General features: G+C 43.8%; 1 protein-coding gene across 1 annotated transcript in view; it reads right to left on the bottom strand.

The window, feature by feature from the left end:
* The window catches only part of PLXNB1 (plexin B1), a 55745-nt gene extending 37138 nt beyond the window's left edge, over positions 1-18607 (bottom strand). Inside the window, exons 1-2 of the mRNA XM_053953753.1 lie at positions 18516-18607; positions 1289-2432 (exon numbers count right to left, since the gene is read on the bottom strand). Of these exons, the coding sequence (XP_053809728.1) occupies positions 1289-2422 (1134 nt within the window). The 5' untranslated portion in view covers positions 2423-2432; positions 18516-18607. The remainder of the gene's footprint in view (positions 1-1288; positions 2433-18515) is intronic.
* Between the last annotated feature and the right edge of the window lie 1133 nt (positions 18608-19740).

Consider the following 19740-nt stretch of genomic DNA (forward strand, 5'->3'; position numbering starts at 1 on the left):
AAAAATTACTTGTGACAAGTCATTCCATGTGGCCTTTCAAAGGACTCACAGGGCATGCCTAAGAAATACCGTGAAAGCAGGACATCAAGCTGGGCAGTCTCCTTCTTCCCAACTCTTACATACTCCTCCTACCCTTACACTCATTGTGCTCCAAGTCTGCTCTTTACCCTTCCCTTGTCCCACAAGTACTCTACAGTCAGCTTTAGCTACTGAAAGGAAAACCGTAATTTTAAGACTGGTTTTGAACCACACACCCAACCCCAGAAACTTCTAAAGCTCTGTGGTAACACTTTGCTCTTTGCAGCACCAGGCTGGGAAGAGGCAATTCTCTGGACAGCCTGTTCTGTAGACGGAAGACACAAGATAACATTGCTCTGCTAAGAACCTGAAATACCCTTGGTGCAAACAGGCTGCTCATAGTCACAGAGCCTCATGCCAGGACACTGCATCCAGGAGAGCACAGAGCTGCCCTGTGTTTGAATCACTGTCCCTGATTGTGGCTGCCAGACGGTGAGAATTCAGGGTCACAGCCACTTTAGGTCACATTTTTATCCTGCAACATCCCATCATGCTTTTGTTGCTGAACTTAAAGGATTTTCACCTCTTAAAGCTCTGGACAAAAAGAGCCAGCTCAGGAGAAGGTCCTTCTTGTGCCCAAAAGTCTGCAGGACTAAAGCAGTCTACAGGAAACTGGGATTTTCACAGAATCACAGAATTATTAAGGTTGGAAGGGAGCTCTGGAGACCATCTAGTCCAACCCCTCTGCCAAAGCCGGGTCACTTAAAACCTGTTACACAGGAGCGCATGCAGGAGGGTTTTGAACATCTCTTTGTTGACACTTGGTTTTGCTAATGTTCCTTTTTGTTCCTGAGTGCCCTTGCAGGAAGCTGTTGTGAGGTGCACTTCATCATAAGCAACAGGGACCCAGCACACCCCTTAAATTCCCTTCCCAACACAGAGGAGCACATACACATGCTCTTCTCCTTCCCTGCAGTGCAGACCAGGAGATGACACAGATAAAGAACGACTTGAACAGCAGCTTCAGTGCTCTTGCCTGGTATTGCCACAAGACAGGCCTCAGGGCCAGGTCAGACCAGATGCTCTTCCCACTGCCACATACAGATCCTCTCCCTCTGCAAGGAATCCTGTCCACGTGGGACACAACAGACTGAGCCCAAAGGCTTTTAACCCAGATTTCATCATCCATCTGTGTAAGCAAGATAACTTCAGGAACACAGAGCAATACAAGAACACGCTGCAGACTGCTCAAAAGCACAAAGCCACTTACCGCTGGCAGCTGGACACAGTTGGAACTGACATCATATTCAATATATGCCACTTCTGTCCCTTCTTCTGACTTCCCATCTCTCATGTAGCAAACATCCCTAGTCCAGTTGGTCAGGCGATCCACCTCCTCCATTGTGTAGACACAGAGTGCAGACTCCTCGCTCAGTTTCCCAGAGGAAGCCTGCCAGGCAGAGAAAGCTGCGAACAGCACTTCCCCCTCGGTGCCCAGCTGCCCCTGGGCCAGTTCCTTTCCTGGCCGGGTGACATAGGCTGCTTGCAGGAGGCTGTATGTATTGGCTTTGCTCTGGCAGAGCAGAGGTAACTCCACATACGAGTAATAGTGGGAGTCATCCAGGCAGATGCGCGAGATATAGGTCTTGTACTCACGCAACTGGGATTTGAGGTCCCGCCGGTAGAAGAGGAAATAGACACTGGAGTGGTAAGTGAAGGATTTAATGAAATGGTGGTTGTACTCTGACAGCCGGACCACAGCCAGTTTTGCTGTTTCTTCATAGGAGAAAATGGAGTGAGAGTCTGCTGCTTGAACATCCCCTCCGTGGGCCCTGAGATTCCGGGTCGTGATGAGAGGAATTCCTCCTCCCACTCCTCGGCTAGTGTACCCTCGTCCCACAAACAGCAAGGGCACCTCATCCTTCGAGTAGGCGATGAGTCCCACAGTGGTGATATTGGGATCGTTGGCAGCAACGTACTGAGTGTCACCAGGGCTCTCTGGCCGGAAGAGGACGTGGTCAATGGACGCCAGGCTCCTCTTCTCACAGATTCCCTGGTGGACGCTGCCACACACGATGAGCTCCTTCTGCACAGTGTTCACCAGTAGCAGCTTGTTGTGATTGTCAGTGTGGTGTGCCTGAGGGCACTCCAGCTTTGAGACTGGTGGGAGGCAATCCTTACTGTCCAGAACTGGCCCAGTCTGAACCATGTTCTCCAACAGCAGGTCAGATGTCAGCTGAAAGAGAAAGTTGGTGGCCCCCACGTAAATGGTCCCAGACTCCAAGTCCATGGACAGGTGGAGGAATTTTGTAGCATTGTATGAGAATGTGACATACTGCAGTCCCCGTGGAATTGATGCTCCCAAGAAACAGAGAACAGGCAGGAGGAATGTTCCCAGAGGCATGGTAAACACTCTGCAAGAGAGGAAAGGCTGTTATAACTCCTTGGAGACAGAAGTAAAGATTAACACTCAAAATCCTTCCATAGCACCCACAGAAAGAGGCCTTCAGGATTATCAGAGATTTAATTCAGTCAGCTCCACACCAAGATGACAGGCACAGCATCCTCGGGAGAAGCTGCAATACTGCAAGTAAATGCAACATTGAAGCCGATCATTACTCCTGTAACATCAGAAAAATCCACGTTTAACTCGACTCCTGCACAGCTGAGCTATGATGCTGTACTGGAAGTTCTCCAGGACAGGACCAAATTTCTGTAGGAGCCAGCACATTGCATATGGCATTAATGAGCAACATGACAGTAAAACAAACCACTGTCTAAGACAAACACAACCTGCAGGACCATCGTTTAAATAAACTGTAGCTGAGATCCAATTTGGAGCAAACTTACAAGCCCTTCACTCTGTATTTGATCCAGATATCATAATTAAACCCTCTCTTTGTTATCACTTATGGCTATCAACAGCCTCTTGTGGGTCTAAGGCTGCTCCACTCATGCTTCAAAAGAAACCTTCCCATGCCATCTCTGGCACTGAGCATCACCCACCCAAGCAGAACCTGGGTGCCAGGATTAAGCCTCTGGATTATCAGTCACATCAGCTCCTAGCCTCCTCCCTGGGGCTACCAGTCTGCCCCCAGTCCTGCCAAGCCAGACCCTGTGGGATCCCATCTTCTTGTGAAGTTACACAGCACATCCAGGTGAGGGGAGATCACCTTTACCTGTTCACCTGTCACTGCACTCTCTGGGGTAGAAGTCTCTTACTGGTGCTCATTTCTCCATAGCACTTCTCCCAGGACTGTGAAAGGCGATTTAAACATGCCTGTTTTGTGGACAATGCTCCATTCCTTCCCATGTCTCAAAATGCAAACAAGTCCAGGTAGGGTGGATGTTGGACAGACCCAGAGAACCACCAGATCTGTTCAGCTCCTCTCCAGAGGATATTTAGACCAATTCCTTTTCAAACCCACTGTGATCCACTCAAGCCATGCCATGGATGGGAACAATTGCTCAGGACAAGATGGGGAACCCCACAGCGGTGGAAATGTGGTAATAAGTACCTGGAACATTTAGATTAACACTTTCCCCATGGAGAAAGGGGAACAGCTGCAAGTACTCAATAATTTACTATGAGTACCACCTCATTTAAATTGAGAAGTAGGTGGTGATGCAGCTGTGTCTATTTCCTTCCACCCCTCCCTCCCTCTTGCAGACAGCGTATCAAAGCTGCACAGAGTGACACAGCTGCCAAGCTGGGTCAGAGGCTCTGTGGAGCTGATGAATACAGTATCTCCTCCAGAACTGCCCTGTAATCTGCTGTGCTCATTTTGGCAACTCAGCTCCTCAGGGGTGATATTAATTTTGTAGTTAAAGTTAAGAAAACTATCATCACTTCTCTCCTAGGGCATCAGCCCTCTTGGGTCTTCCTGGTAAGCTGAAAGGGCTTTTAGCTCAGAAGTGCTTAAAGCAAAGAGGTAGAAAAAGATCTGCAGCATTTCAAGAGTAACCTACTCCAGCATTTACTGCAGGACTTAACCAATTTAGGTCACAAACTTTTCAACCCATAAACTGTCTTACACTCATTCTACACAATGCCCAGCACACAATGTGCAGAAAACACAGTAGCAATGCTGAGAACAATAGCTGTAAGACTCTAGATCCATCTTCTACTCCCCTGCTATTGCAAAAAAACCCCACAGAAGTCTGCTTTCCGGCTCCCTTGTCAGTAAAACTGGCATCTTTGCTCTACCTAAAGACCAGTTGAGAGGATTAGTTTACTTGTGAAATCCAGCGGATGGAAGGTATTATAAAAACAACACTTTATTAAATATAGGCTTTGTGAAGCTCTGGAAAAGCTCCACTTCACACGGTTCTTGTAGGTAAGTAGGCAGCACTGTCAGGATATGCCCGGGTGCAGGAATGCTGGCTCTGGGCTGGCAGCTTTCCCCCAAAGCACACAGCAGCTGATTCACACTGCACCAGCGCCGTGTTTAGGCTACGTGCACACTGGGGCTTTTGTTTGCCCTGATAATGGACACTTAGTGCTTTCTGCTTCAGAGCTATGAACACACTCTGCTTCACCCAGACTGGCAAACAGCCCTGAACATCCCTAGGAGTCTCTTTTCCAGAGTGGCAAGTGAGTGCATTGCAGCACCTGAGAGAAACCCTCATCATGTGGGAGACATTATGTGTGAGAACCCAGCAAGGAGATACACAACAGAGACTCAAGGAACGAAATCTAATTTGACTCTATCCCTTCAGGTTTACGTCAGCAGAAATGATCTTGCTCCAACTCCACCATGTCAGTTATTTTAACGTTTTTTCATAATTTCTATTGGAGAGAACTTAAGGAACCCCTTAACCACACGACTGTCTCTATACCTCTGCACTGCCATCATGCAGATGTCATGATGGCTTGTTGTGCGACTGTCTGGAATCTCCTCAGTTTCAAAGCTCAAAATGCCTGCAAACAAAACAATAGGCTGATGGCCATCCAACAGCAGGAGCTTGACTATGTTGTGAACAGCAACAATGACATGGAGCAGAGAATCTTTGATCTGGAAGCAGCTGAGAATCACAAGACGTCATTATACTACACCACTCTGAAGAATCTGTAATCTTCTTTTGAGCTAATGCAACCTTCCTCTGCCAGCACTTACAAAGTAAAATCGGCATGTGTCTCCAGGATTTATGGATTCTGAAACAGTGGCTTTCTGGCTAGAGGTTATGCCTACAAGCTGTACAACTCTGCTCTGTGTCCCATAGAGCCCCACTGGCAACTGCCAGGGCAGAACTAACCAGTATTTCAGCTCACATGACACTACTCCAGCAACATGGATCTTGTTACAAGCTCATCGATCTGTATTTGAACCTCCCCAAAATGTTTCATTGAAAGCATTTTACCTATTGGAGCACCTCTACTGGAAAGAGGTTAGAAAATCAAATAGTCCTTCATTCCAGCAGACCATAATCAGATCTTGCTGTGGTCAAGGCTCTAACATATAGCTACTCTTCTTTCAGTCCCCAGTATCCCCCTGGAAGTCACTTTGTGAAGAGCTGGTCCTTAAAAGTGATTCAGATAAGAAACTACTATCTGGTCCTCATGACTCTATGAGAACAGAGAAAACAAAACAGAATGGTAGTACAGCATGTTCTGCAGGCTGGTTCTAATCACCTGCACAAGGGATAAACACTGAATATAGTGCTCTTTGTTGCTCTTTGCTAAAGACCCATTAGCAAATGAACTTGTATTTATTGATAGGTGAGCAAACATACAGTGGAAAGGAGCATGACTGTGTAGCTATCAGTAGCTAGAAGAATTTGCACCCTATGTGAGAATAGAGAGGAAAAAAAAAGCCAGCAGTGTGTTTTGATTCCATTTTCCAAGTTGTTTCTCAAGCACAGGCATCACTGCCTTTTTTATGCTTGTCTTTCAGTTAAGCCCATGACAACCTCTCCAGGAAGACAGGAAGGAGGAGGATAACCTACATTTAAATCTGATGGTTTCATGACAGGCTACTACACTACAGAGCTCTTTATGGATTTACTGAACCATTCTGCTTCCTGTGCTCACTGCTAGTGTATAACACAGCTGTTGCAGACAGATTGCACCAAAAGTGTGTAGCCTTTAATTAATTCTGAATGCAATTGCCAAGGTTTAAAGATTCATTTTAAATATTGCATTTTTTTATGAATTCCCATTAAACAGGAAAATGTTCCAGACAAAACTCTGAACATTGCTTCTCACTCACTGTAAAATATTAATATCCAAATAATACTGCTGAGTTTCATTTATTTAATCTGGATCACAACAGAAGGGCTGGAGGATTAGTCAGTTCTGCCACAGAATATTTATATCACAGCCACGTAACTACAACCAGTAATGTTAAAGCAATGGCACTATTGTGTTACTTAAAATTTGAAGACCATGTTTTCTGTAGCACTATTTTCACCTCTGACCTCACATATCCCTCTGAGAAACTTTGCTTATTTAATAAAGAAACAAACTCAGAACTCATTTGGGCACATTTTAACAGTGTATCAACACAGAGATTATTCCAATCCTCCCAGATTATTTCCCTAATACCACATTCTATCCTCCAAACACAGAGAGGTCAATTAATGTTCCAACTCTAAACTAGATTTCATGCTCACCACCAAACCCAGCAAAATTAGCCTTGGAAAAAAATTAGGTCTCTGAAATCTGCACCTGCAATTTCCACCTTATAATTTGCAGAGCCAACCCACAGTGTGAGCACTAAAAGACTTAAAAATTAAAAGCACCATTATTCCAGCTGCACGACAACCCTTGTGCTCCAGCACATTCAAATGGCCCCGCAGCAGGAAGATGACCACTGCTATGTTTTCTGCACAAAAGCCCTGAATTATAGCCCCCTTCTAAGCTTCATATGCTCAACAGAGACTTGCTGTTTTCTGCTGTGAAAGATGGCATTCCCATTAAATAAATAAATCTTCTCTGAGTCTTATTTACTACTATCAGGCCAGTTCCCTGCTCTGTTGTTTAAGACTTGCAGCAAAAAGCTTCAGCAGAGATGAACACAAACCACTGTTTTCCAAGTAAAATTGACAAGGAGAATCCCAAGTTCAAGCAATCCTGTCAGAGCAGGACTGGCACAGACAAGGCAGCTCTGTTATACCAGATGTGAATAACACCAAAGCTGAGGTCAAAATAACTTATTAAAAAAACCCCAAACCCTTAAAGACAGTATCAAATACAAACGGCAAGGTGGTAGAAATTCTGTACTACAGAATTAATAGCATTCTTAGACAAATACTTGGGAAAATTATGTTTTCTAAACCCTTGATAGTTATTGCTGAACATTACAAGGTACCTTTTTTGATGGGGGTTGAAGTTATACTGAAAGAATGTTTCACAAAATACTGTCCCTTCAATAATGCTTGTGCATTGCTCTTTGGAAAAACTGCAGAAAGTGTTTCTACATCTCTGGGGCTACTTAAATATTAATTTCAGCCGTACTGAAATTAACTGATAGTAGTGAACAGGTATTTCCCCTAAACAGCTATAGCACAACCAAACTTTATCCTTACACTGATGAAAATGTGTTATAAACAATAAGCTTCCAGTACAACTGGTTAATGAAGCGTTAATGATTAATACAATGTTAAATAGTGAACTTTTTACAAACCAAGACAAACTACAGAAACATTTACAAGGAATATAAAGTAACCACAAGATGCTTACTCTTGAAGAAGCTTTCTTCATATATACTCTATCATTGCAAATCAAGGGTTGACTTTTCCACTTTACCATCCTCTCAAGCACTAACTCAATGTGACCTCAAGACCATGTTGCATGTGCATTTTTAAAAGGGGAAATCAAGCCAGCTGTTAGTTTCACAACCAAAAGATAACGTTTGGTCGGTGTTACACATTTGAAGATTAAAGTCCTTTAGGATCTGCTCCAACTTTCTGTGTAATCTAACCACAGAACACCACTAAACATCCCTTCTAGCCCATAAGCTCCTGACTAAAGTCTCCTCATTATACCAAGATTTTTTCTTAGGGCTCCCAAGTTATAGAAATTACCACCTTAACCCATCAAGCTGATGCCTGAGGGTTCTCTACCCCAAGTAAAATGCTTTCTCATTTTGTCTAACTTTGCTTGTCTCAAAATCTTCCAACTCAAAGAAGCTTCTAGTCACTTTTTGCATGAACAGTTTGAAAACTAATCCTCCTTCTTAATCCTCCTTGGGCAAGAAGATAAAGACAGCTATTCTAAGTCTGACAGAGGTCCACCTACACAGAAACCCTAGCTGCAGCAGCAGACAATAATAGATGCCTAAGAAGTAGACGAAGGGCAGACAAGCATAATGCAATCCTTCCCTTACACATCCTGCCAGCTCTGAGCTTTCCCAAATCACAGATTGCCTCCACGTGTAATCCTTTGGATAGATACATTAAGTGGCCTGAGCTTCTTCAGCCAGAAATACTTAATTTTCCTAGTAGCTCTCTGAGCTCTTCCCAGTTTGTCAACATCCTACTTTTTTAGCTACCTGACCTGGATAAGCATTCTCTTTTGACAGGACTTGACCCAGACAGGCCACTCCTTTGGCTGACACTGCCCTTAAATGTTATTTTCCCCCGTTTGAACCCACCAGTTCTCCATTTACCCAAACAAGAACCCCTTGATCTTCTAGCTGCCACATCACATGTTACACTTGCATGTGGACAAATACCATCAGTATTAAATATTCTTTCAATTAGGAAAATAAAAAAAAAAAACTAGTTAGGAAAAAAATATCCCATTCTCTTAAGAGTATATCCACAGAGCCTAGACAGGTTTACAGCTGTAATAAAACCTGCTAGGAAAGCAAGGTTCACTGAAGTTAGCCATCCAATTGGCTCTGCTGAGCAAATTCTCTCTTTCTATGATAATCTACATAAATCTGAGCCCATCACTCCACATAAAAACAAATTTGCTTGTATGAGTTCAGGAAGCCAATTGTTGTCTAAAATATAGATGAATATGTGGAGCACAGAGAAAACTCAGCAGCACCCAGGAAATTCCAAGTGAGATTTCCCATTTCTGTTTAACTGAGATCCAAGAGACAATTTTTAATCTGGTTAACATTAACTAAGTTGATTTTAAAAGAACTGTCAACTGAGACTCTTGAAAAAAAAAAGTTAAGCTATTGTAGAATTAAAGTCACAGTCCCTATCATGATTTAATAAGTAGTTAAAAGACAGGTGTTTCCCTGTCAGATGCAGGTTATCAGTGAGATCTGCCAAGAACTTATTCTGCAATCTGCACTGTTCAGTATGTTCACATAAGATCTGAGAAGAGGAATATGTCTAGAAGAGGCAAATTTTATTATTAAAAAAAATAGTAACCATAATCAAATTCAGAGAAGACTGTAAAAAGAGAACTCATGCACTTTAAAGTAACTACACAATATCTCAGAATGTCAATAAATACCAAAACCAACAAAAAATATTCTAAGTACATAAGCACAACAGGATCAAAACTAGCTGTTATCACTCAGAAAAATTTTGAAAACCTCATAGGTCAGTTCAGTATTGAGTATCAAGCAAAAAGGCAAATACAGCCTGTGGGGTAATTAGGAAAGAAAACACGTATCCCCATTATGCTGTCAAATGCTGAAGGCAGTTCTGATTCCCACATCTGAAAAAGGAGACAATAACAAAAGGGACAACAAAGATGACCAGAAGCATGGAGCAGCTTCCATATAAGGAGCAATCAAGCAGAGTAGGACTTTGGACAGACAAAGAAACAACCATGAGGAAGATAAGGAAAAGTCAAGAGGTCTGAAACATGACAGTGTCAAGATGAAAAACATGGAGTTATTGATGGAGTTATATGGTTATACTACCATATTTTACAATGCAGAAACAAGAGAGCACTCACCAAAGTTACAGACAACTTTCCTAAGTCTACTCAGGGACATTGTTACTGGATGTAGAATATTTCAAACAACATTTAAAATGCATAATTAAGTTGTAGAGCTCACTGCTGTAGGATGCCATGGAGACAAAAAACATAAACAAGTGAGAAGAGGGATTATATAAATTAATGGAGAACAGATATAGTCAAGATCAGATGACGAGATACAACTCCTCACACCAAGCAGGGCCCTGAACTGATGATGGTCATAAGCTAGGAGGCAAATGGAGGTGGGGGGAGAATGAAAAAAAAACCCAAAACAATCCCAACACATTATACATGCCCTGTTTCTTACAATCCTCATTAAGCATCTGCTTCTGGATCTTGTCAAAGGCAGGACACTGAGCTACACAGAGCTTTGCAATTTGCCCCAGGATGATATTCTATTTCAACTTCTATGTTATGGTACATTTATAGACTTTATTTATTTTTAAATATTAAGAATGTACTCCAGCCCTGCCTAATCACGCATTTAGAAGGCTGGAAGCCTAATCTCCCTGGCTGTTTCTGAAGGCAGTATCTCTCATGTTAACATTTAGATACCACTAACTGAATCCTGACAGCGCAACACAAAAGTTAATGCACACCACGGGAAAGCAAACCCAGGGCCAGAGCCACAGAGCACACAAGTGGCAGATTTGAGTTAAGAGCACCCACAGTCCCTCTTTTGGGAACAGCTCTTCCCTGTCTGCCAAGCATTTGATGGAAACTCCTCACTCAGAGCGAACACAGCAGATCCGTGTGTGCTGTCGGAACAGCCAAGCCTTGGGCAGCTCCCAGCAGAACCTAAAAGTAGGTCAGGACCATCCGTTCTAACCAGGGAGAAAGGAAAGCTGAAGCACACCAGCACACTGTTTGGCCAGGTATTACAGAAAACCTTCATCTGGGATTTCATCACTACTTCAAACAGATGTGATTCATATTTTACTGGCCTCCACCTCAAACAAGGCACACCTTCCCAACCACACTGCCCTCCCTGTTATTAGGGGCACCTCTTCCAGCCTCAGCCAGGATCCTCCTGTTCTCAGCTTTGGCTCTACCAGCTACAAAAGCCAGAATCCTGCTCTGCCATAGCTGTTTTGTGCCAATTTCTATAAAGCAGAAATGCCCAGCTGCTTCATCCAGAAACAGCCAGGACAGCACACAATCTCAATGTAATCACTTCTGCCTTAGAGTCTGTTTTCCTTGGCAGGATGCCCTGCAGAAGGGAGAGAGAAGATCTCTGCAACCAGCACATGCTTCCCAGTGGACAGGACTGTGACCTCTAACCAAGCTCTCAAAGGCCACACCCCCAAGGCAAGTTCTTTTGCATCCAGCCTGGCCTTGGAGTAACCCAACAAGAGAGGAGAGAAGCTCCAAACATACTATGAAACTCTTGTGAAAAAGCACCAGTCCCTCACTTTCACTCCAAGAGGAAACCTCATGGTCTCCATGCCAGCATCAGCCCTGCAGGTTTGCACAGTGGAAGGGAGAACAGAGGCTGACCACAGAAGGAGTTCATGCCAGCAGTCGTACAGACCACAGGCAGACACACAGGACCACATCCCCAGCTCCACCATCCAGTTGTCAAGATGCAAATGAGAAATGTTAAGCACTGTAGCCTGTCTTGAATAAATCATTTTGCTCTGCAGACATTGAGCAGTGCAGGGTGCTTTGTTCTGTTAAAGAAATTTTATTGATACCCTTATGTCTCAGATTTAGTACCACAATAGATCTATAAAGAACTAGTGTGCCCTGGGTGGACAGGAAGAATTCTTCTTGGTGTTTTCCTTCATTTCAAATAAATTCACTTTTCTGCCCTCCCCTAATCTTCTGGAGAACCATACATCCTGACAGCAATTTCACAGTCTTCCCCTCTCACTCCAAGAGTGTCAGCAGTTCTGACTGTAGCCATGAACACAGGCAGTAACATGCAAATGCATTTAATGCAATGCAGCCACATGAGTAGTATCTATCCCCTCCCACCCAGAAGAGACAGCAGAATAAACAGAACTCCACATCACTACCACAATCTGTTTGTGGTTTGCCTTCAATCCAAGATGAGGTATATTCTACCTTGTATTACTCAAGTTATGTTAAAGCATTATCAGAAAGGACACTTTGATCAATTATCTTCCATGAATTAGTGCCTCAGCCTGGAAGGTTCTCAGTCATCAGTTGTGAACTACTAGGCTCAATAGTCTGGCAATTAGGTTACACAGGTTTGTTAGATAATGATCCAAACTGAGGTGACCAGACATTTTCTTCCACCTCAGGAAGGCAATGCCAAGGCCTTCATAAAGCCAGTAACAGATATCAATACAACATGCTGTTCACAAAGCCTGGGAACCTTCCCTAGCTTGGGAATCTTCACACCTACATAACACATCTAAGGAACAACAGCTCTCACCACACTAGTACAGAAGCCTGAACAGGTTGGGTGCAGACCTGAGAGCCAGGATCAACTTCACCCCAGTCTCAACAGCTCTGAACAAAGACTGTCCCATGCAGGCTGGATATTCAGTGCTTTCAAATGGAGTCCAACATGGAATGATGGCCCAGTAAGCATCCATGAAGGGCATTCAAGGTGCACATGGCTGAGGAGTCACAGGCTGGCAGCAGCCATGCAGCCTTATTCTTCTACTGCACAATCACAGCCCTCCATGCCAGACACTGCCCACATTTGGAAGTTCTTGTTTCAAGGATAAAATTCAGAGCACCAGACTGCATATAGAGAGGGGTGAGAGAACTATTGCTGAGCACAGGCCATCAGGCAATGCTCTCCATACCACAGTGGGTCCACAGCCTGAAGGAGTGAAAATAAGCAACAGGAAAATTAAGCGGCAAAGGAAGCAAAAGCTGGGACCCTGCAAAATTTGGTACTTAGAGAAATAAACCATGTGGAGCAAGAGTTCTCCGGTTATTTTGTTAACATGCAGGCATGTCTTATCCAGAACAAGGAATTGTGTAACAAGAAAAAATTCCCAATAAGAAATTTTATACCTTCAAGTGGCTTTACAAACATGAGTTTCTGTTCACTCACAGATTAAGGAGATCCTAACCTTTTCTGGCAAAATATTTGAGCTCCTGGTTCAGGGCTGAGAAAACTTCTTTGGTGCTGTCCTAGAGGAACAAAGGTTCAGAACCAACTACCTGCTCATGAGAGCCATGAATTTTAAAGACTTCTTGGTTGAGACTGTTCTTCATCTGGTTTGCTACCCTCCCACCTGCACAGTCTGACAGCCACTGGCTGAGCAGGACTGACTGGCTCATCCTTTCCCCTTTCAGGGAAGCCCAGACCTTCACCCTAGGGCTGTAGAGATGCACTAAACAGGTCTGCAGTGCCAATCTGAAATGCAAACTACTATGAGCAGGAATTTCAGCCAGTAGAACTGGCTGATTGTTGGCATTTCAAGACCATGCTGCCTGCCAGGGTCACCCCTGGGCAAAAAAGTGCCCAGGATTCAGGAAAACCAGATTTACAGTAGTTTGTTGGGAACTGCACTGAGTTCTACAGCTGAATGGCTGCTCCTCTGCTAGAAGGAGCAGCTAGACAGAACAGAGAGACTGGTAAGGAAACAAGGGAGAAGTATGCACATCTGTGCTAGAAGGATAAACCATAGCCTGTGGTCATCATAGTTCTGTTTGCAGACTGTCCCAGTTCCAGGCAGCCCTCCTCTGTTATTTTAAGCTGTGTACTCCACACACATGGTAGGGACTGTGCCTTCCTCTGGGAAAGGAAACAGTGTACTCTGCCACGCATAGATAACTAATCAAACCCCCACAGAAGTGTGGCTCAGACAGCACTGTTCAGACTCACACATGGATCAAACTGAGCAATCAGCCACCCAACATCAACCCAGGAGTCCATGGTGGGGCTCACACAAGTTTAGCATCATAAAAAAGTTTTTGTTTAAATCTTCTCAGGGCTTAGTGGGAAATACACTAGTTAAAATCATGGATCAGCTAGGAATAGAAAAGATCATACTGGCTAAAGATGGGTTCAAGCTAAAACTAATCTGGACAGACTATCTGGAGAACGGCAGACAGATCCGGCACACACAGGAGGAAGCTGAGAATCACTGCTTGAGCCAAGCTACTGATAAAAACAATAACTGAGAAACTGAGAACAAACCAGGAAAGATACAGTGTATATGGGGTAACAACTGAGCACATTGATACCCTGCAATGATGAGACTTAGGGTTTGGGATAGAAACTTCTTTCTGCATCAGAGTTGACTAAATCAAGATAAAGGGGGAGCAATCAACAGGAAAGGAACTTCAGTCCCCTCCACCTGGATTCTCCCTCAGCCCCAGGCCTGTCTCTATTCCCCACAGCTGTAATCTGAACACACAACACCTCAGCCACTCCATGAAGTAATGCTCACTACAGAACACGATATGCACACAAGACTGTTTCTGCATCCTTGGAGAGGGGCTATAGCTTCCCAAAACACACCGACTCAGTTTTCAGTCATAAGAGCCTGCCTCCAAGAATACACAGCACCACAGTTCCGCTACCGGTCAGCTCTGCATAGCTGTTCCCCAGGGACTGCAGAAGCAAAGTTAGTCAACAAAAAGTTTTAAACCTTCCACCCCCAAAACTCAAAACAGCAGAGACCATATCTCTAGAGACAAAACAACAGATAGCCTGACGTTGTTCTCTTCCTTCTGAAATTAAAAGTTCAAAGGAACAAGTAGGGCTGTTCTGTACTCTGCCCTCTGCACATTTGGGTAAGCATCTAAAACCAACTGCAAGAGCTGGCTTGCAAGGGTGAAGCATCTAGAAGAGAGCCCTGTTTTTGAGTTATTTTTAAATGTTTAGACAGGACCTAAAATAGGACCAGTGTTTTGAGTACTTCTGAAGAGTATGAACCTCACGTAGGCCATGACATTTTTAGTTTGAAAAAGCTTTGGAACAGAGGTTTTACTGTTCATGCATCAGCTTATCACTCATTTTAGCTCAACTTAAGTTAGAGTCCATTATGAAGCAAGAAACACCCTTTCAAAGGAGGGACATTAACACAAATAAGATGTAGGCTACCAGCAGTAAGGCATTCTCTGTATCTCAATAAAACCTACCACCCCATAATAGCAGGAACAGCATTTGCCACAGAGAAAAGGGGAAAGTCAGCTTCTCTACTTACAATATTCATCTTCACACCACTTTTCCTACCTGTGTAGTTTCTAGACATACGCTCTCCGCCGCTCTTCAAATTCAAGTCAACAGCCTGCAGACTCCAGCAGCCCAAGGCAGTGCCTTCAGGAAGCAAGAGGTGCATGCTGTACATAACAAGCAGCACAGAACCAACCTAGAACACAAGCTGTGCCAGTCTCTTTATTTACCAGTTTTATTAGCATCCCCCCTCCCACCCCATGCTGACAAACCAGGCTGCACTTGTCTGGCTCTGGCCTGAAACATCAGACTGAAGCAAACCCATACTAGAATTTTACTTCCCTGAATACTCTCCCAGGCTTCAACAATGAGCAGCTCAGGGACTTATTGGGATAAAAGTAGTTTCTATGCATTTAGTAACCTTCAATAGCTCCTACAGATCTGCCCCATGTCCTCACATACACACAGATATTTGGCATTCACAAACATCCTGTGGCAAGAAGCTTCCCAAGTTAACTGCACACATCAAGGACAAAGTTGTTACTTGGTTTTAAGCTTACTCCATGCTGTCCCCATGCAACACCTATTCATACTTCTAATGGAAAAGGAGGAAAAAAAAAAAAGGCTGCTCCCCCTCTAAACTTTCAAGGTGATTCAGGAATTGAAAATAACTGTCATTTATTGTTTTTCAGGTGGAAGAATCACAACTTATTCTGTTGTGCTTTGTATGGAAGGTAACACTCACCTCTGTTCACTGTTGCTGCTGGTCCAATTTTAAAAACTGAAGATACCTCTATTAAGATGGCAATGGTTTTCCTAAAGCTATAGAAAACTCAACTTCCATAAGAGCTGGACTAACTAGTGTGATGGTTATCAAATACAGCAGGGATTCCCCACTTCCATAATGAATTGCCCATCTGGCAGTTCTCTGTTAAAATACTCAGCCTAACTCCTTAAACTGAGTTTGTTCAAAAGCAAGTTTACTTTCAAGCCACAGCATTCAGCTGCACCCTTCTTCCAGCAGAACAGGGTGTATTTTTAAAAAACTTTCTCTCCCTGTTAGTTCTTTGAAAATACAAGTTATCTTATGGTTGAATCAGCCTGCCCTTATGATGGGTAGATCCCTCATAAGATCGTGTGCCAGAACTTTATTCTGTCATATGTTCTTCATGAACATTTAGATCCAGCAGTTTTTCCTCAAGTGTGGGTACAGTCTTTATAGATTTCCTGACACTACACAGAACAATATGGTTACCAGACCTTGTTTTCCTGCAGAGTCATATAAGAATATTTGGGTTTGGAGACTGTTTGTATCGTGACTCCCAAAAATCCTGAGTGATATCTTTCACAAATGCAGTAACCCTAATTGCTTCCCACAATCTTTATGAGATACAGAACTTCGTTAATAATACATGCTTAGCTGACTAAGAAACCTCAACTTTCCTGTCAGGCTGAAATAATTTTCCTGGCTTTACTCTGTCCTTTGCCAGTTTCACTATTAAGAGTCAAATAAGTGTTTTTTAAAGATGCAGATATGTAGAAGTATAACTGGAATTAAAAAAGAGGAAAATGGACATTAAAACCCAACAAAACAATATGTTACCTAGAGTTACAATACTCAGTGCTAACAGTTTCTTAAAAATATAAACCTACTCCACAATTTAGGGTTTTGAACCACACACTAAGGGTTAGAAGGAACACCTCACCCCACATATGGCCCATAACTGGTCCTGATAAAAAAAAAACAAAAAACCTTCTCCCAAGGTTCTATGAGCACCTGAAGTGTTTTCAGAGGCAAAGGTGAATGTTTCTCCTGAAGAATTCTTGCCTTGCACACAGCACTGCAGTTGTGTGTTTCTCTTTATTCTTAAAAACTGGTGGTGCACATTAAATAGGGTAGAAAATCAGTCCCTGAACTAAAAGGGAGGGGAGGGAAGAGGAAGGAACAAGTAACACTCTCCTAGGTAACACCAAGTCGCTACTCCAGCTGCACAGGAATGAAGTTGAGCACAACTCAGATAATAACTGTTACTCACATTTCACAAGTTAGTTTGTTCAGACATGATCTTTCATACTTAAAGATACTAAAAAGCGTGTCCTCTAGTGCACTTCTGCTGGAGCACTTTTTCAATAGGATCTGGAAAGAATCACCTCAGTATCTCAGAGAATACAACATACAGTCCTCTGGCCTCCTTATGATCTTGGGTTTTTTTATGTACCCTGAAAGCATGGATACAGAAGAGACTGGCCTGAAATCAAGTCATCTCAAGTACTTACTCATTCTCTATTTCAAACAGCTTTGATTTAGTGGTTTTACTGGAACTACCCAGAGCAATGCAAAGCTGAGGGAACCAGACTCTCCAATCTTTGTACATTTGTTGTATGTATTCAGGATTTATTCTTGGATGTTCCAGATAGAACGAGATTTTCTGAAAACTTGCTCTTTATTACCTAAGAGTTCCATCCAGGTCTACTACCAAACTGAGACACACAGGTTGCACCCCAGAGAGAGCTGGGCTGGGGGTTGCTGTCTCACTTTGTTCATTGTTTTTATTTCTGCTGATTTCATTTCTCCTGATGTTAGAGCTGCAAATCCAACAAGCAGACATCCTTCTGATGAAGGGCTCCTGTACTCCCAGTGCTCTAACGTGATACTTATCACTCCAGTGCAAGTCAGTGACTCACCTACATCTGCTCCTAGTATCCAGGTGCCAGGGTTTCACTTTCTAGCCACAAGTTCATGCAGATTTGCAGATCTCTGGCAACTCATTCAGTCTGGGATCTCTGGTGTACCACCCTACATTTGATATTCAAATTCCCATATTCAAATTCCATGTATTCACCTACAGAGTGCTTCATCAGGCAAACTGACAGGAGAGTTATAACTATCCTGTTTAACAGGAAGCAGCCCGAAAGAATTCAGTTTCAGGGAGACATTTCTTCAAGGGTCTATAGCTGTCAACATTACAAAGCTCAGCCAGTGCAAAGCAGCTCATCATACTCCATGGTGATTGACAGAGATGAACATCACTGCTGCTCCAGGAGTCTGTCTTCAGATTTGGCAACACTTACCAGCCCATTTCTACTTAGAGATCACCATCAGAAACTCACGATTTTGTTCTGGTTATTTTGGTTTGTTTCTGTCTATAGATTAATTAACTCACTTCTACAGAAAACTGAAAGTATAAAAGTAGGTTTTATATTTCAAGTGCAGCACCAGAGGTGCCAAGAAGACTCGTAAAAGGTGTACAGTGGCCTGACTTTGGTAGCATTACAACCCAATCACAATTCCCAATCACTCTCTCAAGAAAGTTGGGGTGACAAAGGAAAAAATGATGAGCAAATAGGCCCTGGAGTAAATATATCTACTTACAGCAGAACTCTACAGAATAGAGCTTCTGTTGAAGAGATGTGTTTCATCCTTCACAGGACTCCCCTGCATAAAGAGAACGTTCCCTTTGCAAAGGGAACAAGTGAACACTCCCACATACAGCCACTCACTCTTTCCAGTAGACCACGTGCCTGGAGAACTCGTCCAACTAATCACAGGTGGTACAGTTGGTCAGGTGGGTTTGTCACGCAGCAGCATCCAGAGGCTGCCCAGCATGACAGTGGCCACCCTCACGGAGATGATCAGGAACACGGAGGAGCCCAGCGGGCTGCAGCTGTCCATGGGCATCCCAGTGCTGACTCCCGGCACATTTTGCTTACCATCTGGACTCTTGGGAACGTTGAGACACCTTCATTTCTCTTATTGAAGAGTGTGCCTCAAGCTGGAAAAAACAACAGAACATGAAATGCAAAGACTATTTTTCCAATAAATTAAATCTGTTGCACTTGACTCCCGCTGTGGTTCCCTTCCTCCGAGAAGGCATGGTCAGGCCAGCTGCACAAAGTCCAGGCAGCCCTGGGAAAACAATGGGATCTTTTTCTTGCCAGAACCAGCCTTCCTGTTCACCCTTCTAACTATGGCATGGAGGACACCCCCAGTGTCTGCAGAGGAGAGGAGTCTGTTGGCATAGCAACTGCACACGCTAACTCTCTGCTAATGAACAGGGATAAAATGTTTTGTTCTCATTAGGAAAAATACAGACACATTCCTGATTGGTGAGTAATGTCTCTGCCTCTAGGAGATTAGCTCAGAGCTGTGCAGCCTGAAACAGCCTCAATTCAGCCCACTGCAGTGCTTCCCTTGAACAGCCACTCTCCAAGGACCTCACATCTCTCAAGGGAAAGCCCACAGAGCCTTCTGCAGCACTTTGCCTTTGGGCCTGAGACAGCTCAAGGCGAGAATAATGAGTAGAGGCTGGACAGGAGCAAACAGGAACAGGCACAATGGAACACACCCCCTGTCCCTGCAGGGGAGCCAGCTCTCGACGGTGCCTTCACTGCACCTGGGTCCCAAGCTACCTCGCAGCCAGTGAGAATTTCTCTTTGTGCACCCACTGCTGGTCTGTGTTGCACAGGGCTCAGAGCCGCCTGGGACCCCAGCTCCTACTCCAGCCACATTTTCCAGTGCTGGGTGAATAAATGGACAGAGCAAAGAGCTGCAGAACACTTGACAGCAGAGCTCAGTGACCATTATTAGGAGCCTGGGTGCAGAAAAGACAACAAGGGCTCCTGCCTACCAGTCTTTAGTAGGATTTTGGCATTAACAATCAACAAGATCCACCATGAGTCTGGTATTTGCAGAATATTTGCACCTTGTTGTTTTACCACTAAGGTC

Source organism: Vidua chalybeata, chromosome 12 (assembly GCF_026979565.1).
Source record: "Vidua chalybeata isolate OUT-0048 chromosome 12, bVidCha1 merged haplotype, whole genome shotgun sequence".
NCBI classification, from domain to species: domain Eukaryota; kingdom Metazoa; phylum Chordata; class Aves; order Passeriformes; family Viduidae; genus Vidua; species Vidua chalybeata.